Source organism: Vespa velutina, chromosome 5 (genome assembly GCF_912470025.1).
Source record: "Vespa velutina chromosome 5, iVesVel2.1, whole genome shotgun sequence".
In the NCBI taxonomy this organism is placed as follows: domain Eukaryota; kingdom Metazoa; phylum Arthropoda; class Insecta; order Hymenoptera; family Vespidae; genus Vespa; species Vespa velutina.
The window spans coordinates 5,520,777-5,546,484 of NC_062192.1; the positions used below are offsets into that span (position 1 = coordinate 5,520,777).

Genomic DNA, 25,708 nt, shown 5'->3' on the forward strand with positions numbered 1-25,708 from the left:
TATATATATATGTACATTATAAAACTTGTGTGTCCGTGCCTTGAGGAGGATCAGACTTGTAAGCGGCCTAGACCTTGCGAGAAGGTGAAAGTCGAGGTCGAGATTAGTCTCTCGTCTTCGTACTTTCTCAAAAACATATAAATTTTTACGATATTCTTAAAGATCATTCGTTTCTTTTTTTTTCTTTTCTTTTCTTTTCTTTTCTTTTTCTGCGATATTTTCACTAAGACTTCCTTCCTTTCATAAAATATTACCAACGAAGATCGATAGAAGATTTTCGCATCGTATAAAAGTAAATCTCTTGAAATAGAACGAAGAAATAGTGTCTAAATATATACATACATACATATATATATATATATATCGCAAGTATGTACGATTCGAAAAGGTTACAACGGAAATTTTCGCGCATACTTTGCTGTGGAAAGTTCCAATTGGGTTGGTATGGCAGTTCAAGCCGGTAAGTCCAGTTTTCTCGCCTCTATTCGATGCATCCGGATCGAGTTGATATCAAAGTAACGAAGTACTGGACTCCCGTCGTTTCTGTGAACTACGTTAGATACTAAAGTAGAATAAGTATAGAAACTTCTATAGAACGAGGCTCCTTTCTTCAAAAGAACGAGTTAGTAAGATCAGTCGCATTCTTTTGCCAGCTCTTACAACGCCCCGATGAAAGTTTGTTTTTTTTTTTCTTTTCTTTCTTTCTTTCTTTTTTTTTTTATATTTTAGGTATATTCTCATGTGCTAATCGTTCACGCTCTCAACATCATTGGCCAATTTGTCATTATTGTTTTTATTATTATTATTATTATTATTATTATTATTATTATTATTATTATTATTATTATTATTTCATGGCGTATATTTTTAAAGTTTCATAAATCCTGTTGATAAGGGACACGAGATAGAGAGACACCACTTTCTCCTAGTGATCTCACGAGCCTCTAACCAGTCTGATCATTACGTTCTTAATCTACTTTGCTTGAGTAGGAGAAAAAAAGAACAAAAGAAAGAAAAAGAAAAAATACCCGATACGATTCACGTAATTTTTGTTCAGTTTATTCCATTTGCATAATCGCGTAGAAAATGATTTACTTTTCTTTTTTTCTAAGATATTTGAGAATTTTACAAATTGATTGGATTTATATATTTATTTATTTATTTAATAATAAACAACGGGCATTGGTACAGTGTGACAGAAAGAAGGATAAAATATAAAATAAAAATAAAAGGGAAAGAAAAGAAAAGAAAAGAAAAGAAAAGAAAAGAAAAGAAAAGAAAAGAAAGCTTGTCAGTAATGTGTCGGGACAAAAAACGAAAAAACTAAAAAACTATAATACGATAATTGTTTAATTACTTTCAAAGCTGATCGTCTGCATTCATTGATAGAACCGGAGAAAAAGTCAACTCAATCGGTGACATTATTGCTTGTTAACTTTCGTGACATAAATTTTTTTCTCTCTTTTTTCTTTTTATTTATTTATTTTTTTTCTTTACATGTAATTTCTATTCATCTTATTCTATTCTTCGTACTTTTATAATCATCCTGATAAAAAATTCTTGCTCGATTTTTCTTACAACATTTTCATTATTATTTTCGACTAAACATATTTACATTAAATCTGTATAGAAAGGATGTTCATATGCAATATTTAAATTATTGACTGTCATCGCACAATACGTGTTTATGTACATATATGTATGTAGGTCGATAATATCCTTGACAACACCCAACTATTCATGGGAAAGATCTTGACCAAGTGTGATCAGTAGTACGATCAAAAGAGATTGTTTAATACTTTCGAAAACAATTGATATAGGTGATCGTGCTTATTACGTTTTGTGTTTGGATCTCGTACAGCCAAAGTGGGCGAGTCAAACGTGTTGTTCCGATTGACCTTTATATCGGTTACATTTTATCTTCCTTGACCTGGCTATTTTCCCACGTACACAATATATTTACCAATAACACATCCGAGTTCGTGCGAACTTAATGAACAAGTTACGTTGAGTTTATATTTATTTTCACAAATAGTATTTCATAATAATAATAATGGTGCATAGACACACACACACTCACTCACTCACACACACAGACACACACACACACACATACGCATACACGAATATACTGCTTTGTAATGGTATTTACCTCTTATTATTTAAGTCTATTATATAATTTATGTTACGAGTTTAGACGCCTTCCATATATGTATTTGTTATATATTATATATATATAAGGGGAGAAGGAAGGAACTTATATATATATATATATATATATATATATATATATGTTACAGTCTCATTCGGTTACGTTTCAAGCTTTGGACGATCATTATCGTAATAAGTGAAATTTCACATAAAATTATCTTTAATAATTCGATTATTTATTTCGTAGAAAGAGGACACGATGAACTGTACGTAGATATATTTATATACTGTCTTTTTTATACTGTCTTTTGTATTATTATTTTTTTGTTAATTCCTTTTGTTTATTTATTTATTTATTTTTTTTTTTTCTTAAATTACAAAGTACCATTTCTTTATAACAATTTATATGTATATTTATATATTCATTGTGGATAATTCGTTTCTTATTCGTATCAAGAACGCTAGAGCTTGTTTAACATAAGAGGAGGAAGATACTTTTCGCTATGGAGGAAGATCTACCCTGACCCACTTCCGGTCAAGTTCATTGCTCATCCGCCACGATGACCTCGACGCGCCTTCCTCGCATAATATGACGCATACTTTTACGTTCGTAGACCGCTCATCTTCTTCGTATATATATATATATATATATGTGTACATATATTTCTCTTTCTCTTTTTTTTCTCTCTCCATCCCACCTCTCCTCCCTCTCTCTCTCTCCCGGTACTCTCTGTCGTACTAAGTATACGACACGATGTACGCGATATTTTCGAAATTCGCAAAAGTCACAATTACTTCCTCAAAGGCAATATTTGTCGAGTAATCGATTAAAAAAAATGTCTTGCAAACAAATTCCTTCTTGTATTTATTTTTCTGTGAAACGTGGAATGTTTAATTAATTAGTTTTTAAATAAACGATCGGTTAATCGATTAGAATAAGTGCCGTTTTAAAATATTAATGAAACATTAAAAAGTTCAAATCTAATGTATTATCTTTCAAATTGAAATATATCTAAATAAAGAATATATATTTAATTTATTGATGTTTCAATCGATGATCGTGTGATAGGTTGAAAAGTAATAGATAAATAAGTGTCTTAAAACATGAACGAAATGTTTTAATAAATTAACTTTCAAAGATTACTATTCTTTCCGCATATTATTACACACATCGGACATTATCGTTGTTTCGCTTCAACACCGATTTAACTATTTGGAATTTAAATGAATTATTATTCGAACAAGAATCGATGATAGAATTTCAGTTTACTTTCGCCTAACTTTTACGAAGTTGAAATTATTCATTTCCGTGTTTTATGAAAATTCGAATTTCAATCAAGATTACCATTAGGATTTCATCGAGAATATATGTATGTAGATATCGTATCATCGTGAATTCCATTCGTCCAGTTCTTGCTAAGTAATTAATGGAATTAATGAACGAAGCGTTTAATCAATCTCAAAGAGAAAGAGAAAAAATACCGATCGATCCTATAATTCAGGGAATTACTAAAGTACAATTGAAAAAGGGAAAGGATACTTTTATGATGGAATTTAAAAGAGATAAAAAAGAAGTAGAAATAAAGAGGGAAAGAGAGCGAGAGAAAGAGAGAGAGAGAGAGAGAGAGAAAGAGAGGGAGAGAGAAACTATATACCTGTGACCGATTATTATTAATGTAATTACAGAAAGGAAGAAGAAGAAGAAGAAGGAGAAAAAAAAAGAAGAAGAAAAAGAAGAAAGATGGAATGCATTGTATTTTACGGGCGGGATAACTTTCACCTGCAATGATCTCAACATTATTGGTTTTCGAATAAAAATCTATTGTCTTCTACCGATAAATTAGCCCTAACCACCCAGCAAGACGAATGATAATTTCCTATTTCTTTTTCCAGGGCTACTCTGTGGCTTCTCATTCAGAGAACGAAAATGAAGGAATCGCTTGAAAGAGAAAGGCCATGTCGAGAACAGAATATAAAGGAAACGTTCAAAAGAGAAAGGCAACGAGCCCGAGAGGTATGTTTGAACGCAAAGAGACGTAGGAGAGACGAAAAAGAAAGAAAGATAGAGAAAGAACGAGGGAGAGAAAGAGAGATAGAGAGAGAGAGAAAAAAGAGAGAGAGAGAGAAAGAGAAAGAGAAAGAGAAAGAAGTTATAAGACAGCTGGAAAAAGCAAAGAGCGGTATCGTTGAAAAGTAGCTCGATGAATGCACGCAGAAGGAAGAGAAAGATATTCTTGCGCGATTCTATTTCGCAAGGACACACGACCAGCAACATTCAACTAGCTAAACTTCCTTTTCAAATACTACGTTGATAGTCTGAACATAGTATGTATGAATGTATATAATGTACATTGAACCGTTGAAGAAAGGGTGAAAGTCTCGACTGGGGCCGTCTAACTCGATGGAGATTATCAATGCTTTTGGAATTAATTGAACGATGCACTCGATTAAATAGTTTCGAGATAGGTGGTGTAAAAAGAAAAACGGAGAAAAAAACTGGGGGTTTTTTTCTTTTTTTTTCTTAAATTTAAATCAATCAAGTATGACGGAGATAACTAAGTTTTAAAAAAATTATAATTTTTATACTTCTTTTTTTTTTTCGAAATGCATTAGCACATTATTTTAGATCATATGTGACGTTCTACGATTCGAAGTGAGAAACAACATTTTTTCTATTGGACGGACTCGTGCAATCGTCGATGTGAAAATTTGTTTAAAAGTACGTCATCCGAGTGATAGAAGGTAAAGAATTGGTGATATTTACGAAATACAATTTTTTTTCCGTTGCTAAGTTTCGAACCCAAAGCACAACTTCAACATTTCAACTTTCAATGAACCAACTTTACAATTTTTCTCTCTTTCTCTCTCTCTCTCTCTCACTTTTTTTCTCACGCACTCTATTTCACGACGGTCGTACACCAACTTTTTTTCTATTTCTCTTTCCCTCTTTTTCTATCTCTCTCCTTCAAAATTTAAATAGATTGCTTTAAAACTAATATTTTCTTAAGTTAAATTTAGCCTAAATTTACCGTCTAATCGTAAAGAATAATTATTTATGTAAATTGAATAAAAATAATAAGACTTTTCGTTAACATTTATTTATTCAGTCTTCTCTCTCTCTCTCTCTCTCTCTCTCTCTCTCTCTCTCTCTTTCGAGAAAACGTCTGTAAATAATAAAATTTATTACTCCAACCGGTTTGAAACTTTTGAAAAGCGTCACTCTTGTATTGGCATAACTGATCGTACGTTATCCACCGGGAATGTAGCTCGATCAAGTTTTGCACGAGTTTACAGGAGTAGTTCTATATCTCTTCATATTAGCTGAACGACACGACCAAGAAAAGTGAGAGGCAGCCGGAACGTATGCTACTCTTATGCAACTTTTGATAGGAATCGTAGTGTGGGTCATTTAGTCGAACTCTTACGAAAATTCTCAACTCTCTTCATTAGGCAATGACTAAGAACGAGACGAATTCTTTTCAAGGACATAATCACAATCGAAATATACTTATGATTTCTCTTGTTTCGATGAATAAAATATTACTGCGATCGCAAATATTATCAGGAATATAAAATATTTTTCTTTTCCCGTTCTCTCAATTCAGACGAAACTTCTTTCACGGAGAGGTAATTGCATCTGAAAAATATTCTCTTGAATCTCCGACTGTATGATGATTTGTATATTATCTATATATATATGTGTGTGTGTATCCATGTATTTATATATGTATGTATGTATGTATGCACATACGTATGGATATATGGGATAGTAGAGATTTCCCCTCTCGCCGTTAACTCCACCTAAAACATGATGTGTATCTTATGAAAAATGTAGAAAGGGAGGGAACAATGTTCGTGTACATACAATGGTAAGAGGACGAAGATGAGGAAGGAGGAGTAAATAACGAAGAAGAAGAAGAGTTCGAATTCAATGACCGGATATACGGCGCACTGATGATTGCATCTTGCGTATTCGCTACGTGTCTCCGATACAATCAACTATCTTTAAATAAAACGATCCTCTTTTCCGTATGTATGTGTGTGTGTGTGTGTGTGTGTGTGTACGTGGGTGTGTCGAAAAAGCAATAAATCGAAAAACAGAGAAATCGGAGCCACTCGGAAAATGAACCATAACTTTCATACTCTCTATACTTTTTTTTTTTCCTTTCCCTTTCGTTGTTAATTATCCTTAGTTAAAGCAAGAACTAGTATCAAACCATCCATGAAAAGAAGTGGATCCACCCAGTGCTACTTGAGAAAGAGGTAATTCTTCGACGTTATCTCCATTGTATCTCACAATGGCCTGAGTTGTCCCTTATACTTTGAATAATTACTACGCGAATCTTGGCGAATGAGAAAATTACGTTATTTACTTAGATAGTTGGATATGTATAATATATACACATATGTAGATTTCGTTTTAGCTATTTACATATATATATATATATATATATATATATATATATATATATATACAGCATTGTATAGTTTATTTAAGAGCACTTTAAAGATTTATTACTTATTCATTCCTTCCTTATACAATAACTTCTTATATATAAATAATATATTACATTCATAATGATCATATTTTACTATACTTTCGACTTTTTTCTAAACTAATTTTTTATTTAACCAATTTCAAGAAATCTATAATAAATGTTTCTAATAATGTTAAATCGATGTATCATACATAAAAAAAAATCTAATTACTTTAAATTTCGTATTTTATTATAATTATTAATATATATCATGTATTACGGTAATTATGTTATACGAAAGATTTGAATGGAATTTATTTAGGTATTAAATAATCAGTATCACGCGACACGTACACATACGTGTCATGGGTGATAACTGAAAATTCGATGAGTATCCTCTCCTTCGTACGTTGACCTTGAAATCGATTCCTTTCTATTCTATGCCCGAACGCTAAGCGATAGGGGAAAATCTTCGTCTTTCTACTTCGATTCGAGATAAATTCCTTCGTCGATGTTAGATATTACGTACGTAGTAGAGTTACGGATTAACATCGAATCCTTTTTATCTCTTATTCTCTATTTTATGCACGGCCACACATGCGTGATAACTTCTAATCTATATATACGTACGTACATACATAGAAGCGAAAAGGATTCCGTCGATACGCGTATACGTACATACGTACGTAAGTATGTAAGTACGTATGTATATACTCGATATGTACATATATACATACATACATACGTATATAAATGCATACATACATACGTATATAAATACATACATACATGTATATACCATATCCGAGCTCTCTTTCATCTATGTGTTCGTTCCGGCCTAATGGATCGCACGTACATACACATAGAAATTTGTACCGATTTTTCTGGTTTGCGCTAGTGAAAGGGAAGGATACTTCCAATCTTCGAGACCCAGATACTTGATAACTCTCCTTTATACCCTTTATTTATATATTTAGTTTCCCATATGTCTACATTGTACAATCTCCATTATTTTTGATGGATCATTTAATGGACCACTCAAAGAGATCATACTCGATAAGTTTAAACATTGTCGATCTTCAAAATAAGATCGTAAATTACATCGTTTGTGAACGCTAAGAAGTTATTCTCTTTAGCGTGTACATTTAAATAGGTACACATTTGGCTTTAGTGTGTCCGTGAGACGAGGAAAGGTCGACGACCCTTTTTGTTGGACTCCCATCGCTTGAGTACCCTTTCGAGAAGTCGTATAAGATGACGTTCAAAACGAATAGAAATAGTAGAAAAAGGGTAAGATTCTTTGTAATGTTTCAACAACCTGGGTTTATTTTTCACGCTTGTGTGTTATTTATAAAACGAAAAAGAAAAAAGAAAAGAAAAAAGTAAAAAAAGGAAAGAAGAAAAGAAAAACGAAAAAAAGAAAAGAAGAAAAATAAAAAGAAGAAAGAGTAAAAAGAATCTTCTCTCGATATAGTGCTCGGTACATTAACTATGCCATCGTTAATTAGTTATGCTGTTACTTGGATAGAAAGGAGCGTATCAATAAATAATCTATGTTTTCACGATCAGAATCCATTATGGTCCATTAATAAATAAAAAGGATTAGAATGATAATTTCGTTGGGATTTAAAAATTAGAAAGGCAAGAAGAAAAACAAAGTATCAAGTAAATATCTAGAATAAAATGATCCAGATGGCAAGTAGCAGGTAAGATCATACTGGGCAAGGTCATCCATCGTGATCATGCATACGTAAATATGATCGATCCCTTTCGATCTTCGGAAAGTGCCTTCGAAGTATATTTCCAGGATCCCGTTCCGTTTGGCCAATCGAAGGAGAGGCTTTCTCTTGGATCACGTTTCGTCTACATTGCATCGGGTACACGCTTTATGGCAATGCTTGTCTCTCTTTGGAGGGGAGTCTATATAGACTCTCCATTACGATGGTGCCCCTTCAAACTGTTCGTGCTTCTAAGACCGTACGCGTACTCTCGAGTTGGACACCTCCTCGCGTGTGCCCACCTGCGTTTATCCACGATTTTTTTTTTTTTTTTGGAAAGAAATAGATTGGACAATAGCAAAGAAATTTTAGATAGGTATATAGGAAATGCAAGAACGTTCGTGGTGCAGTGTCATAGAGTGTTATTTATATCGTCAATAATAAATCATATAAATTATTAGAAAACTATTTGATTTTTATTATTGTCACGAAAAGAGAAAGAAATAGAGAAACGAGAAAGTGAGGGGTGAAACGACGGTGTCGCGACAACTTCTTCAAAGTCACCCTGCACAATGGTGAGTTCTACGAGAATAGTGATTCTTCTTACAAATCATTCGTCATTTGTCAGAGTACAACGCGTTATGTACTGTTTGAAATAACTTTTGCTCGAACGTTTGATTTGAAGAAAAAAAAAAAAAAGAAAATAAAAAATGATGATAAAATAAATGAAGGAAAGAAAAGAAATTCTCTCAAAGGAAATTCTGTCCATTTTTACATCAAGTAAAATCACGAGAAACATTTATTTTCTTAACATTTTTCCAATTTTCTTATTATGTCTCTTGAAGTTTTTAATATTGTATACATACATACATACATACATATATATATATATATATATATATATATATATATATATATATATGTATATGTATGTAAGTATGTATGTATGTGCATTTACACGTTCTCGTAAATATGAAAGACGTAAATGGTCTTGTAACGGCATTTAAATTAAAAAAAAAAAAAAAAAAAAAAAAAAAAAAAAAAAAATTATTGAAAAAGTAAATGCAATTATTAACAAATTATTATCGATTTGTTAATTATTATAATTCGTTTAATTGTTTTCCATCTGTTTATAACGATTTAAGCGTTATTGTCTCGATCGTTATTGATTATTTTACGATAATGTTAAAGAAATCATAATAATAAATTTAACATTGTTAAAATAATTAACAATGAGTTGTAAGAATGCGACTATCGAATTTTTCACTTTTATCGTTAAACTTGGCACTTTCGCATCCCTCTTCCCGTTGAAGAGAAAGAATCATATAACGGACAAAGTAGTTGCCGGAGAGTCAAATATGCCTCCGGGATTGAAATGGGGGTCAGTATGTGAACAGCTTCGTTCTTTATGTCGCAATTCGAGAGGTCGGTGAACGTCTATCTTCCGAGATGTCGTATGTCGTATCATCGATTCGTAGCTTTTCTACATTTTTGCTTCATCTTATGTCTTCTCTCTCTCTCTCCCTCTCTGTCTCTCTCTCTCTCTCTTTTTCCTATTTCTCATAAAACAGAAAGAGAGAGAGAAAAAGAGAGAGAGAGAGAGAGAGAGAGAGAAGGGGAGAGAGAGAGAGACAAAGAAAGAGAGAGGAAGAGAGACAAAGAGAGAGAGAGAGAGAGAGAGAAATACGTAGCATGAAACGTAGATAAATATATCTTTTCATTGCTTCGTGACTCTTAGCGAACGTAATTCCTTTCCCGATCGAATCTCGATATCATTGCCGAACGAGATTACGCAATTGAAAGGTTTTCATTTTCATGCTCGATCTGTCGCTAATCGTACCCGGATCTTTTCATGAGTTTCGTTTCTTTCATTTTCTTTCATTTATCATTTCTCATATTAAAAATTATTAAGTTATTTACAAAATTTAAAAAGATTGGACGAACGTGGACGATAGAAAAAAAAAAAAGAAAAAAAAAAAAATATATATATATATATATATATGTATAAAATTCTCATACCATTCAAATTTTCCTTGATCTCATGGATCACTTGAGTAGATCATGAATAAACGAAGAAAAAATTAATGAATAAATAGATGTATAAATAAATAAATAAATAAATTACGTAAAGGAAGGAATTCACCATCTTTAACGTAAAATTTCATTTCCCTTGATGATAAGAGTTCAGTTCGCAACCAAGGAACTAATTCCTTTCCAACGAGAGACTCTTTTCTCATGTCTCCATATTACTTTCCGAGCGTATAGCCGGTTATTAGTTTCACTTTGAAAACTCGAAACTCTCGTGAACGGGCGTGTACCTACCTATCTCTCTTTCTCTCTTTCTTTTTCTCACATCTTCCACCACTCGCTCTCTCTTCTTTTTTCTCTCTCTCTCTCTCTCTCTCTCACTTAGTCTCTTTTTATAGAGAAAGAAAAAGAGATAGGTACGTGTATGATTCGAAATGATCTGAGAGGAGAATCATACGCCTCGAGAGAACAGAACGAGACGTGGGACAGTGGGCACTCTCAAAAAATGTTCGAAGGCGAAAGTAAAGGTGGGGCCAACGAAGAAAGTTCTATACAAGACAAGATATATACGTAAGTGGCACGCCGATGAAACCTGTGTCCGTTCGTGTAAGGTGCTGCTACTGGTGCTGGCACTGCTACTGCTGCTGGCACTGCTACTGCTGCTGCTGCTGCTGCTGCTGGTACTGCTACTGCCTACTCTCGGTGATATCAGCAACAACAGCAACAGCAGCATCAGTCAAATGCTGAGAGAAAGAAACCAGTCCTTTGATGGCAATGATATTCCTGCTCGTATTAAGTAGAGTAGAAAAAAGAAAAATAAATGAAGAAAAGGCAAACAATGTATATATATATATATATATATATATATCTTTTCTATGATTCGACACGATGAATTGAATTTTCGAATTCTTTTTTTCTAAAAGGAGAGAAAAGGGAGAAGATGGAACGCAACGTTATTAAATGAAGATTTTTCTCGAGGAAAAAAGAAATAAAAAGGGCGATTTTCTCGCTCGTTCTAACGTCACGTACATCCTTCTTTCAGGCGAATCCTGCGCTTTTCTTTCTTTCAACGGCAATGGAGTATTTATATGAAAAATCATATTTCATTTAATCGAAAGGAAAAGGAAGGAAGGAAAAAAGTTTGATTAAAAAAATATGAATACCTGATATTTTTACATTCTTTTCTTTTTTTTTTTCTTTTTTTTTTTTTCACTCATTATTCGTCTTCATTTTTTTGTCTAATCCCGATTTTTCTCATTTTCACGGAATATTCTCTCTCCTTTTCTCTCTCTCTCTCTCTCTCTCTCTCTCTCTCTCTCTCTTTCTCTTTTTCTCACAGTTCCCGAAAGCCTCCGTCTTCTTTTGAAATTATTGCAATAGTAAGTTCCCAATCCATAATTATTCCAAGTATGCAATTTCATACGACCGACATATGTTATCCAAGCAGTAATAACGTCCCTGAGTTAGTATATATATTCGGAAGGAGATCTCCCAACGTAGCTATGTACCTACGTATCCACGTAGTTCTCATCGTTCTTATTGATCTGTCAAAAGTTCGCGTTCTTGCGCTAACATAGAAGGATAAGCGTTCCAGTTATGTACACATACACATACAAATATGTATGTATGCATGTTTATATATATATATATATATATATATATAATGTATGTATATATGTATATGTATGTATGTATGTATGTATGTGTATTTACAATGACTAAAATAGAATATTTTAATCGTTGGATTCGTCGTCGTGCTTCGATCGAATGGTCAACCTATCGATAAAAGAAGGAGAAACGAAAGTTCAAGAAACTAAAGGCAGTGCATACGAATAAGTGGAGCATGAAATTCCGAAGGTTGCAAATATGACATTTCCTTTGGTGTTTCCTTGATTATGTTACATATGTAGATTTGATTTCGTTAGAAGTTATTTAATGCTTTTAAAATTCTTAACGTTAATTAACGTATAGAATACGTTGAGGTTATTAATAATAAATATAGTTTGTACGTATCACACCACGATAACTATATGGTAAACGATAGATATTAATTTAATCATCGACTATCGTTAAACTTTATAGATAGGTGATTCTTTGCGAAATTATCGGGTACGTAGTAATACGATCTACTTTTAGTTATTTTACTTTTAGTTATCCGACTTTAATACTCGACAATATCCTATCTCTTAAGTATTAACAAATACAGTGATGATGTTTCAACGTTATTTACGACCATATTACGAGGCACTTTTAATGATTAAATTACACCGAAGAAATTTTCAAAGGAAAATTTAATATTTTTCTAAGAATAATATTGCGCCACGAATAAAATAAAATTAACTTTATTAATTCAAATTACATTAAAATCTAATTTAATTTTAATGAATTGATTGTAATTCATTTGAATGATATTTAATTTAAATAAAATATTTGAAATCAAAAAAAAAAAAAAAAAAAAAAAAAAGAAAAAGAAAAAGATGAAATACATCGAATTCTTTTTATTTTAACTTTTACATTTTTCAATTTAAAAAGGAACAATATTATTTAACGATAAATTCAAAATTTTTTCCTATCACAATTTTGACGTGACAATGTTTAATCTGTATTTAAAAAAAAAAAAAAAAGTATGAGGGGAGATGCCGTGTCGATTCCGGGCAAGGAGAGAAAGGTGCCGACCTCCTTTTTAACGCCTTCTTAACTATACGCGTTCTGTACACAGAGGAGGGATCGATAATTGCACACGTTTAACGTTAAAATTGCTCTTCGTGACGTTACGTTACGTGTTGTTTTAAAGGTGCACAGACAAGGGAGACCTGGAAGGAAAATCATTCTAAACATCCATACGTTTCTTTCAAATGAGAGAAAGTAATTTCTCCGGAGTTACGAGCCACAATCGATCTCGCTCTTTATCGTTTCTCTCAGATTCGAAAGAGAACTGAGAAATAATATCATAAAAAAAAAAAAAAAGAAAAGAAGAAAAAGAAAAAAGTTGAAATGTCAGTAAATTTTCAAAAAAAAAAAAAAAAACAAAAAAAAAAAAAAAAAATGAAAGGTGCAAGTCACGAGTTTTAATTGACTGGTATGATCGACATTTTTTTTCTTTTTTCTTTTCTTTTTTTTTTTTTTTTTTTTGTTTTCCTTTTATTCCACCTCCCCTTAATGGAAACTTCGTTAGATTCTGTACAATGCTATTTTTCATTCGTGAACAATGCAAAAAATATTATGCAACGAAGCTAGTTACTTTGAGACAATCTGTAAGATATCGCCCGATTATTTTTCACTCGAGAAACTTATTTTTCTGAAGTACCACGTACACACATACACACAAATACACATACATACACACAAGCACACACACACATCTATACACACACCTGCATGGGTATATCTTACTCTTGTGGAATGCACTTGGCAAGAATAACGAAGAAAGCAGAAAAATCGTACGGCGTAACGGACACGCGATCTTCCGCAATAAAAATTGTTTTCAACCGTGTATTGTGGCACATAATCTAAATGATGTCAGTAGTACATACATAGATATACACGATTGTATTAAACTGAAAAAAAAACTTTCTCTTTGTTCGCACGTAAAAGCTCGAGCTTGTTAAAATTTTTCTTTCTTTCTTTCTTTCTTTCTTTCTTTTTCTCTTATTTTGCTTCTCTTTTTCTTTTCTTCTTTACTTTTTTTTTTCTTTCTTTTTTCTTTTTTTCTTTTTCTTAAAATCACATTCTCCTTCGTGTTACTATTTAAGATTAAGATTAATTAATATAAACATGAATGTTCACGGTGGATAAAGATCCGGCAAAAGTTTGCTCGGCCTGTCTAACTATTTATTAGAAAACACTGGTACGCTATGGTTTTAGACGTTTCACAGTTCGTTAGTTCGGTTGCACTCCAGATCTTGCAGCTCGTGCAGCACGATCTCGATTCTCATAATGGCGATAATATAGGTGATAATGACGGCAATGATTAATGATTATAATAATGATAACGATATTTAAGATGACGAGAACGGAGAAATATTTTTCAATATTGGCATCTATCCGTACGTTCTCCGATAATAATAATTATAATTTCAAGTAAAATTATCATAATCGCTTGATTTGACGTTTCAGAGAAAATTAATAGCATTAAAAAGCATGATAATCCTCCACTACGAGATTTATATTTCGATCGAATGGATTAATTTTATTTATATTCAATATGTAATTATATATTTTTGAAACCTTTATTTTTTATTTAATATAAAATATATAAATATTATAATATTTCGAATATTTAGAAATAAAGTTAAATGGAAGAAAACAAAAAAAAAAAAAAAGGAAAAAAAAAAAATAAAACAGAGTGAAATATTTAAAGTACTCGTGACGTTTACGCACGTAAATACGTTCATAGATCTTTCAGTGAACAGTACCAATAACGGAGAGAAGGTCAACTACATTCACTGACGCACGTTGGAATGGCCATAATAACATGTGATCTATGTTTACGCGCGAAAAATTGTAATCTAGAATGTTGAAAGAAGGTATTTAACGCATATAATATGACAAATCGAAGAGACGAAGTTAAAAACTTTTCTTTTACTCTCTACCACTCTCTCCCACTCTCTTTTTCTCATTTGATATCAGCAAAACGATTTTATACGTTGTAACTACGAATTTCACGGTTCATCGTATCGCTAGAAGCGAAAGAAAATCTCTTACGAAGGCGATCGGAAACTTCCGGAAGCGGAAATGAAACGGAAAATTGTATCGATAATCGATAATTTCTCTTTGCACATAGACACACACCGACACAAGTTTTGCAGTTTTTCAAAGTCTTTTGAGATGAAAAATCGAAGGAACTTCTTTATCGTTTCCTCATAGAAAATGGTCTCTTTCGTTTCTTATTGTAATTAACAAAATTATCTTAGAGATTGCCGAATCGAGAAATATATAAGAAGATATCACGAAGAGATAATTTGAAATGATTGAAGTTTTTAAGAAATAAATACGTTTAACATCGGCCTCGTTACCACGATAAACCGCAAGGATTCATCAGAGAGTAGCGTCGTCGGGGAGTTAATTTATCGGTACCCCGCAAGAAATTTAAAGAATTTCTTATACATTTCGTGATCGACGCTACGAGCTTGCGGTTTTATTTCGTTTTTGACATTATCATTACGGCAACGATGGCCGTATGATATTATAATCTTTGACTTTCTACGAATTCCTTTGATTTATTCCCCTCGTTGGAATTATTATTACCACAGAAAAAAGAAAACGATGACATAATCGCGAATCACTTTTATCGAAATAACTTTGTGAAAGTAACTGGTAAAGAGTTTGAAATCCCTTTAATTTCGTCTGTTCAGATCGTGCGGAGGTGCTGGTCGTTGATACTACTATCCACTGGTCTAATTCTATGCGTAAGAATTGGTGGTATCAGCGGTGAACGATGGTCACGACAAGTATCAAATAACGATTGGATTCCATTGGCAAATCCAAGAAGTACTTCGAATCAAATTAGAACGAGTAACGTTGGAAATGAAGCAGTTTCATCGGGAAGTTCTACTCTACCGCATCTTCCATCTCTCTCCTTACCCCCAGCGCTTCAAGAACAATATCAGCAACAACTTTTGCAATTGCAAAAGACTCAAGAGAATATTCAAAAGTTGCTGATCTTACAGGAACAGCTTAGGACACAGCAACAGTTATTACAGGTAATGTATTATTATAAAAGAATAAATAAAAAGAATCATTACTCATATTTGGATTTTTATAAATATTGTTATCTTGTTTCTACGTTTTAGTCTCAAACGCTTCTACCGAGCAGTTTCGGTACCCCGGAGAATGAGAAACGTATGCTGCAGCAAAATACGATACCAAATTTGCAAGGTATATCAGGTTTAAGTTCGGACGTGTTAGTACCACCATTACCCTCTCCCGATGCTCTTCCACCCATTTATTCTGCTCAAAACTTCCTCTCGCAAGGATTACAGCGGTTTCATCAGCCAGTAAAGGGTAATCAGAATTTAAACGTTAAAAACGAAGAATTTGGAAACTTGCATAATGGCAAAAGTCAAGTCTATAGTGAAGGTCATGAGGATAGATTGAGAGAAGAACAAAGTCCGGATCAATTGAGCCAAGTTGATATTCGTGAAAATGTTAAAGATTTTGTAGAGAAGCAAGAAAAATATCGGCCAACTGGAAAACAAGTGAAAGGTCAAACGGCACATGGTATTTCGGGCTTACCTGAAAATGTAGAGAATGAAAACGAGGAGGTAGATGTCGTTTAACGATTCTTTCTCTTATTTTTTATTAAGTTTTAATAATTTCATTATTATTTTCAGGTCCAACTAGTCTACGTTCCTCTAGAAACGCTAGCTCAACAAAGGGGCCAACCTAAGAGATTACGAGGACAAAAGCAATATCCTTTCCGTCAGCAACAGCATCAGGAGCAACAGCAGCAATATCGAATAAACGATGGTGTTGAGCAAACAACAAAAGAGCCAGATACTTTCGCTCGAGATTTGTTGGACCAGTTGAAGTTTGTGAAGGAGGAAAGATCGAAGGAGATCACTCGAATGGAAGATGTGAAGAAAGCGTTGGAGAGGAAGGCTCAGCTCGAGCAAGAGATTCTGCAGAAGGAGCAGGAATTGGCAAGACAGAGAGAAGAGGAGAGAAGGAGAAAAGAACTCGAAAAACTTGAGGAAATAGCGAAGCAACGAGAACTTGAAAGACTTCGAGAGGCGAGAGAAAAGCAGAGATTGGAAGAACTCGAAAGACGAAGAATCGCGGAAGCTCGAGCGAAGGAAGAGAAACGACGACAAGAGGAAGAAGCTAGGCAAAGAGAGAACGAAAGGCTGGCTGCATTGGAAAAACAAAAACAATTGGATATTCAACGTGCCTTGGAGGAACAAAGAAAATTAGAAGAACAGAGACAGGTGGAAGTGAGCACGGTTACTCCGAATATTAATCAAAATCAACCGGACACTCAAGCTCTTCCTTTGGTACGTAACAAACAGTTACAACGACAACATGTCACGGAAACCTCGAATAAGGTAAAACATAGAAATCGCGTTAGACAACCACGTCCAAGAATCAATCAGCAACTACCGACTACAACCCCACCACCATCGCCCAATCAACCTCCTCTTTCCGTTTACATGGGCGGTGATAGCATGGCACCAGAGAGAGTAAAAATTTCGGATGTTTTAAGGATTCTCAAAGATGCAAAAACAATCGCAGTTTTAGACACGGTTGTACCTAATACGCCTAAAGTATTTGTAGGACCAACAAATCTAGATCCACCGTTTGGTTACACAAAGTTTGATCTACCGTACTTATCGTCGATCGACCATAATCGAGTTGAAAGAAAGGTCGACAAGTTACCTTTTTTCGTGGCACCGCTTAGCTTCGATCCACCACCAGGATATTCTAAAATCCCATTCCCAGCTCCTCATATCGGATCCGTCGTCGTGAATACAATCGATGCTTCAGCTCCCGAACCCGATACACCAGAAACTATTCATAATTTTAGCCCGACACCTCTTATAGAACCAAACTCTTACATCGATGGAACTGGAAGTGATTTGAGTCGGATAGATCCCACCACACTAGGCTATGAACATTCAACCACTGCTGGTTACACTCAAGAATTGTCCAGTACACCAAAATATGATACTTCGTATTCCACGATATCAACACCTAGTGGTTCTAGATTCCGATTTAGGCAATCCTACGGAGATAATAATCCTCCTTCCGTAATCGACACTATTTACCAAGGTGAGCCATCACTCCCGATTGGAAAAGCCAAACAAAAGACATATTATGATGAAGATTCCAGACATGTAGTTCCTACTTTGGCACATGACACTAGATTGGGTATCACTGGGACTGCTTATCAAGAGGAAGCAATTTATTCGAGTACACCGAATTATCCAGAACAGTCATCGAGGACATTGGATGATCCGTCGACGAAAGAACAAGATTTAGCCGCACAATTAGCATTGATTAATCGAGAACTTGCCCAACAAAGAAATGCTAACAATAACAAAAACAACAACAACAACAACAACAACAACAAAGATTCTTTTGTCGAAAATCATAATACGTATACGCAATCAAATCCTCATTTCATTAATTCGTTCCAATCTTTAGTTTCCTCGAATGATGCTAATGAAGTAAGAGGTCCAACGCAATATAATTTACCTGCTGAGTTACCGATTTCACCCCATCTACCTGGGTTGGTTAATTCTTTGCTCGAGAAGCAAACAACGATTCCAACTACTACAACGACAGAAGTTGTAACAACACCAGCGATTATAACGACTACGACTACCACTACCACACCCAGGCCACCCTCGACCACTTATAGGCCACGTTCGCGTCATAGGTATATCTAGTTTATAAAGATATAAAAATATATCCAGACATAATATAAAAATAATCACTACGATTTATTTTTAATAGAAGTAGGATAGTACCCACACGACCCACAACCACCACAACACCTACGACTCCTGGTACTAGAACGTCCGATAGATCTAGAAGACCCTACAGTAGAACAAGAAGTGGATCCAGGTACACAACGACTACCGAATCGTATAACGATTCACCGGTTTACGAACCTACCAAGTCAAAACATTCCGAAACTACACAGAAGTATAACTATATAGATCATCATAAAAGACCAAGAGGTCAGAAACATAGGAATAACGATAAGACGGCTTATCAATCCGAGGTACGATTATTTTGTATAGTGAAAAGTAATTTTGATATTTTATTTTTTCATATCTCGAAAATAAAAAAAAATTGTTTTCTCTTTCCAATACAGGCCTACGATCAAAATTACAATATTCAAGCTCATCAAGCTGCAATTTACGAGCATAGTGCTCCCGATGGATCGATCACGTCCACGCCGACTGATTTATATTCACAATCAGGCACACCCTCGCATAATTCTAAACAACAAGAATCAAGTATACCCACCTCAAATTTGAACGCTTTCTCTCAAGAGAATTATCCATCGACCATCGTTGGTTCTACTGAGAATTATCCACCTCCCCGTGAAACTACACCGAATTACAACACGCCGGTTGCAACGGAAGACTATTCTAAGGGACAAAATTATCCTCAGAATTATCCCCAAGATGCTAACTATCCTACCGCCTATGGAAGTCAACTCGATGAATTGGATCAAACCGTTCTTGAGAAAGCGCCAGTCAATGGATTTAATTACCAAGCTCAGAACAGCGAGGCTCGCAATCAACCGATCGTTCAGAAATCTAAGGACTATACCGCTTATTACGCTGAGAAACTCGAGAATACAGATTTTGGTTTAAGCGGTACTTCGGAAAATCCAAGAAGTAAGATCGATGAGACAGCCCAACAATATTCTCCTCCGTACGAAGTAGCACCGGTTCAATCCCACTTGAATTATCCTCCAACTGGTGAGCATGGTAACTTTGGACAAGTCGAAGACAGAAAGGTAGATGGAAGTAGCGTTGTAGCGGATCCAAACGAAGAACCAATTTTCATCCCGCTTCCACCAGAGAAGCAAGAAGTTTATGATTTGTTAGCGCCACCGACAGAAGAACCATTAACCACGGTAATGCATTTTCTGTACCTTTAAATTATTGATATATGTAGTATGTGTATAAATAATGTCTACTTCGTACTCAATTTTCTCTCCCTTTTTTTCCATACTATTAATACGAGAAAAATATTTCTTATTCTTTGAATGCCACGAGAGAGATCATCAATTATCAATATTCAGTTTCTCGAATTTTTAATGACATCTCTTTTTTGGTGATATTTGGAAGACTTAAAGTACAATCCCTAATAAGAGTAAAACCTAATATAAATAATATGACTATGATTATAAATTCTTTTGTATCATTTATTTACAAAAAGTTATTAGATGAATATATCGATTTATGGAACATTGCTTCGGCGGTCAATGTGTGTAAGTTTTTAATTTTTTATAAAAAAATTAAATAGGTATAATTATTATTTGATATAGATAAATAGCATAGGGAAAGAATATTTTCACTTTTGACCCTCCTCTTAAATCGAATTATTTTGAACTCCCAAAAATACATAATTTATCTCCTGATTCTTTGAAGTATTTATAAAAATGTTATTTTATCTGTAAAGATGACAACGCAAACTAGTACGACAACGGAAGCAACTCCAGTTGTAATACGGCAACGTGTTCGTGGTCGTGTTGGTACCCGAACGCATTCCGATTCGGTCGTGCAAACCCGTCCAAGAGGTTCGCAAGACGAATTCGTGCGTTTTAGCGCTGTCAATCAACAAGATTCTCCACGATCGTCCGGTCATCGTCATAGAACGAAATCGAGATCGCGTCCACAAAGCCAAGTTAAAACGAGTGGTTATGAGTATGTGAAGATTCAGGCTGGTTCGCAAAGACAACGATCTCTTGTACAACAAACCACACCGTCTACTACAACGAGTACGACGACAACAACAACAACAACAACTACAACAACGCCGAGGACTACGACCACCACAACTACCGAACAACCCTTGGAAGAAGGTATCGATTATGGCTTTATAAGACCTCCTAGCTTCCGACCAGTGCATCCGGTGGACAATCGATTCCATGCACCACCTGTTACTTTCAAGCCAATACTGCCACAAATAAACAATTTACCGGTAAGTTTCTTCTTTATGGTGTCTTCTTATCGGTTATAATAATCATCCTATGCGTCACTCGTTTTTTAATAATTAAAAGAGGGTTCTTATATTTAGAACTTTTCCTCATTTTAAACATATAGATAACTTCGCCTTCATTTTCGACTTATCTTTTTCAAAATGATATTACGTTGACACAAGCTTTAAATTACAACTATAATTCTTCACTCATTTGTATTCGAACGTGTTAGCATTCCGAGTGATATATTAATAGTTGCACAGTTTGATCGATATACTTTTAAGAAAATTGCCAAAATCGTGTACCATTTAAAATACTTCATGTTATATTTATTATTTGGTATGATAGATATACGGTTGTTAACTCATCACTATATTCTATACTCTATGGCAATTAACTTTATATTACAGATTCAACAACAACCTTCTGCCAGTGCTCAAGAGACCGAGATAGAGTACAATCCACCTCCGAGTCATTCTTTAAAGAATCGTCCGAAATATCATACAACGAATCGACGGCCATCGATTAAATCAACGATTTTACCAATCACAACGCCAATTATTACGACTACAACAGAAAATATACCGCAGGCAACGATAAATCCTGATAATTCGGTATACACAGTAAGACCAAACTACAAACCAGAAGATATAAAACAAAGTCGAACTCGTACCAGGACTCGTCGTCCTGGAAGAAAACGTCTCACGACAACCAGCACAACGGAGTCCAGTTATGATGTGAATAACGAAGTACCATTGGAAGGAAATTATCCACGTGTACTTCCGGCACTTCCGGAAACAGTCGGGGAGCAGCAGACTCTTTACGATGAAAATTTCGATAGCCTATCCCAATTTGGTGAAACTTATAATCAACCAGATCAATCTTATAAATCAATTACGGAAAACGTGAGTATATAACGTATACAATAATAATTTGATCAGAAATAAAAAGATAATATTTCCAGTATCCACCGCAGGACTTCGTATTGAACTTTGGAGCGGTAGCTCCTCAAACGCAAGTACAACAAGAGGAATATGATCAAACACAATTGGGAAATAATTCTCCTCAGAAGTACAGTCATTCAACGAATTTAAAATCAACGACGTTAAGTGACACACATTTAATGCCTGCTGACATTTACGGAGCCGAAAGTCAATGGTCTACCAAATTATCTCGTACCTCTTTTCAACCAAGTTTCGCGGCTAATTATGCTACTGGTGGATTCAATGAAGAACGTACAAAACAGGAGAACATTAGAGAAGTCACTGATATTATAACGGTTCGTCCAGAGAATTCATTAACGTTCGTAGTTTCTTCCGAATTGAAGAATAGCGATGGAATGAAATTGATGATGGACGAGGAAGAATCTATGGCAAAGGGTACTACGGTGTTCGGACAAAAAATGACGATGCGCGATCACACGGAGAGTCCAATGAAACGTCAACAAAAAGTAAGCTCGTTGGAAAATTACGATGATGAGAGGTGGCGATCGAAGGAAGAAAATTTGTCGAAAGAATCGACGGAGAAGGAAGACGATGAAAAAATATTAAAGAAAAATAGCGATCCTGTTGGAGTTAGAAAGGTAAATGTCGTCTCGTCTCTATTAAAATTTTTAATTAATCCTATGAATTATATTATTCCTCGTTCGACATTATTATATCACAATTTTTTTTACAGACTAACAGAAGGAAAAGAGTACGAGTCCGAGTAAGACCAATCATCGATGATTTTGTTACGGCCGAATCTCAACATATCAACGCCGCCGTTAACAGTCTAATGCAGGATCAATACAAATATAATCCGATTCGCCAGAGAAAGTTTTCCGTGAATAAGTCAAGTATTACGAGATCAACAGATGATGGATCGCGACGATTCGTTTTAGAAGATTTTCTAGAGGAAATGTTTAAAAACGATGACGTATCCTTACCCATATTGGCGACATCAACCAGTACGGTATTACCTTTGAACGTTTGGCTAACATCAACACCAATGACATCTCCGTATGAAGAAGAAGAAACAATGAATTACAAATTTTTACGTACTACAACTAATATACCTACGACTATGCCGGAGGAATTAGAAAGAACACTTGACCCCGAAGAAACTTTAAAAACCACCACTCAATATTACGGTACACGCATCAATTCCAAAGATTCGATCACAAGAGAGTCTACAGAGAACATTAAAATACCGACTACTCAGGAAACTGGAACAATCATCACCACCGATTTCAGTAATTCCCAAACGACTTTAAACGATCTAAACTCCATCGATATCTCTTTAGAAACCACACCGATCGTTGAAAAATCTGAAATAACAACGATTAAAACGATCGATACGACGACGGAAAATATTCCCATCGTCGAAAGTACAAAGACCGAAGAGTCAAAGGACAACGACGATATTTCCTATCCGAAGAATCACCGAGCTAAATGGAGCGAAGTGAGATATCCATCAGATCCTTCGATAGCCTTGAATCATTCGCTCTTTTCCACTTGGAATTACGATAAAAACGGGAAAATAAGTGATTGGAATAAAATCTCGGAGAAGGACATAGGGAATAAAGAGGGTAACAATACCGAAGTTAAAATTCTTACGGATTATGTTCAAAATGTATTTGACGATTTGAAGGAAAATAGAGAAAATAAGAAGAGGTCCAATGAGAGATCCATGAACAATGAGAAAAATAATAAGATCGGTTCCTTGGAGAATTCAAGGGAGGATAACGAGGTTAAGACGAATTCCCCATTGGAAACGAGTTCTATCAGTGTTAGAAAAGATACGAGCCAAGCCGAAGATAATTCCTCAACAAAATTGGAACAAGAGGAAACACCAACGACAATCGCAATGCAAAACGTTGAAGACGAGAGTTCGTCTACGTCGGAATATCATTCGAATCCAACGGTGATTTTAGACACCGAAATACACGATATATTATCCAAAGATGAATCTATGGTGACGGTGACACCAACGAGTTTATCAACGACGACGACAACAACAACGACAACGACGACATTACCAACGACATCGGAATACAATACAATTAGTGAACACAACACGACGGAAACGATACTCGGTAAAGTGCTGAGAACATCGACGACGACTAAAGTCTCTCACATGACCGAGATTTGCTATAGAGGAAGATGTGTAATGACCAAACCAGAGCGTGAAATTCGTTTGAGATGAAAGAAGTCGAAGAAAGGATCTTTGAGAAAATTAAATAATAAAACTTCGTTTTCGATTCGACGTAGGTTTTTCATTGCGAAGTTCAACGAATGCAGAAACGCCCTGTTTTACAATAAGGAATGCATTCGATGGACATCGCAATAAATGTTTCGTATTTATTTGAAAACGTAGAAAAGAAGCTTGCTTTCATCGAGGTCGAAGCCACTTTTCTCGGTTGCCGAAGAGATATAGAAACGACAATGAAGAAAACATAAGCAAGAAAATGTAAAGCCGTAGGAATTTACAATAATCTCGTGAATGCGATTAAATTTTTAAAAGCGAAGATAGATGAAGAATTTTGATATATCTACGACGAATTTTTTGCTCGTGGAATATTTAACGGCGAGTTGCCACCGATGATCAACGATGAAAAATACATCATGTAAAAATGTATAAAGGATTTAGTTTATTACATTCGTTAGAATCCTGCGAACGTCTCCGTATTAAATATTTCCATATTTGACAGAAGGAGAGGTAATATGAGCAAAAAAAAAAAAAGAAAAAGAAAAAGAAACAAGAAAAGAACGTGTGGCAACTTTGAGCACGGTCATGCAATATAATTCCTGAGCACCGTTTTGTGTGCCGGAAAATGTATTTAATTTAATTATTTACTGTCCCTATCGGTACGCGTTTAAGTTAAGTGTCTAAATATTTTAATAAAATACAAGAAAACACGTAGATGAGATAATAGCATTGTGGCATCTGTCTGCCATCACCCCCTATCCACCCACCTTCCCACTATTTCCCTTTTAGGAAAAAAGGAAATTATAAAAATGATCGACGTAATAGACTATCACAATCAATGTATGTCACCTATCCTATAATTATACACCGTAAGTATAACTGTATGAGTCAATGACGTAATGTCTAATATCTATGATCATTCGAAGATACGGAAAAAGAGAGAAATAGGGAAAGAGAGAGAGAGAGAGAGAGAGAGAGAGAGAGAGAGAGAGAGAGAGAGAGAAGGAATCGATCGTTTGAACGCGTCGACTCGTCGTCTTCATAATCGACACTTTTATTCCGTTCGAAAAAAGAAAAGGAGGAAATATACCAATAGCACACAAGATACGTAAATGTCCATGGAGAGGAAGGATGAAAATCTAGTATGAGTCCATCGTACCGAGGATTGGCCGTGAATGGGGCGAACAACTCAAAGGAGGTATACGTCCTTGTCGTGTGGAGACCACCCCCTACGGGAAAAGGCGAGATTCATCGATCGCAAAGGAGTATAGATAGAAAGAGATAGGAGAGAGAGAAAGAGAGAGAAAGAAAGAGAGATAGAAGAGGGTGGGAGGGGGAGGGAGAGGGAGAAAGTGCGACGATATCCGTGCAGATGGCGCAAGTTTGCAAAAGAGGACGTCGTCGTCGTCGACGTCGACGGTAGCGACTAGAAAACGAGAGAGAGAGAGAGAGAGAGAAAGAGAAAGAGGGAGAGAGAAAGAGAG

General features: G+C 34.9%; 1 protein-coding gene across 2 annotated transcripts; it reads left to right on the forward strand.

Annotated features, from left to right (window-relative positions):
* Nucleotides 1-7,682: 7,682 nt before the first annotated feature.
* On the forward strand, nt 7,683-24,938 carry LOC124949116 (mucin-4). Of its 2 annotated transcripts, none has more exons than XM_047493724.1 (10): nt 7,683-8,922; nt 15,730-16,077; nt 16,168-16,638; nt 16,708-18,752; nt 18,830-19,100; nt 19,194-19,967; nt 20,516-21,037; nt 21,446-21,940; nt 22,012-22,617; nt 22,713-24,938. In XM_047493724.1, exons 1-10 carry the CDS (start codon nt 8,920-8,922, stop codon nt 24,219-24,221), a joined length of 7,044 nt encoding a protein of 2,347 aa, XP_047349680.1. In that variant the 5' UTR covers nt 7,683-8,919; the 3' UTR covers nt 24,222-24,938. The 2 variants fall into 2 exon arrangements, with proteins under 2 accessions (XP_047349680.1, XP_047349679.1); XM_047493723.1 differs by having other exon boundaries at nt 7,684-8,922; nt 22,000-22,617.
* Nucleotides 24,939-25,708: the final 770 nt, after the last annotated feature.

Coding starts and splice junctions, on each gene's coding strand:
- LOC124949116 (XM_047493723.1), top strand. Junction 16,078..16,167: donor CACAGCAACAGTTATTACAG/GTAATGTATTAT, acceptor TCTACGTTTTAG/TCTCAAACGCTTCTACCGAG. Junction 19,968..20,515: donor CAGAAGAACCATTAACCACG/GTAATGCATTTT, acceptor TTATCTGTAAAG/ATGACAACGCAAACTAGTAC.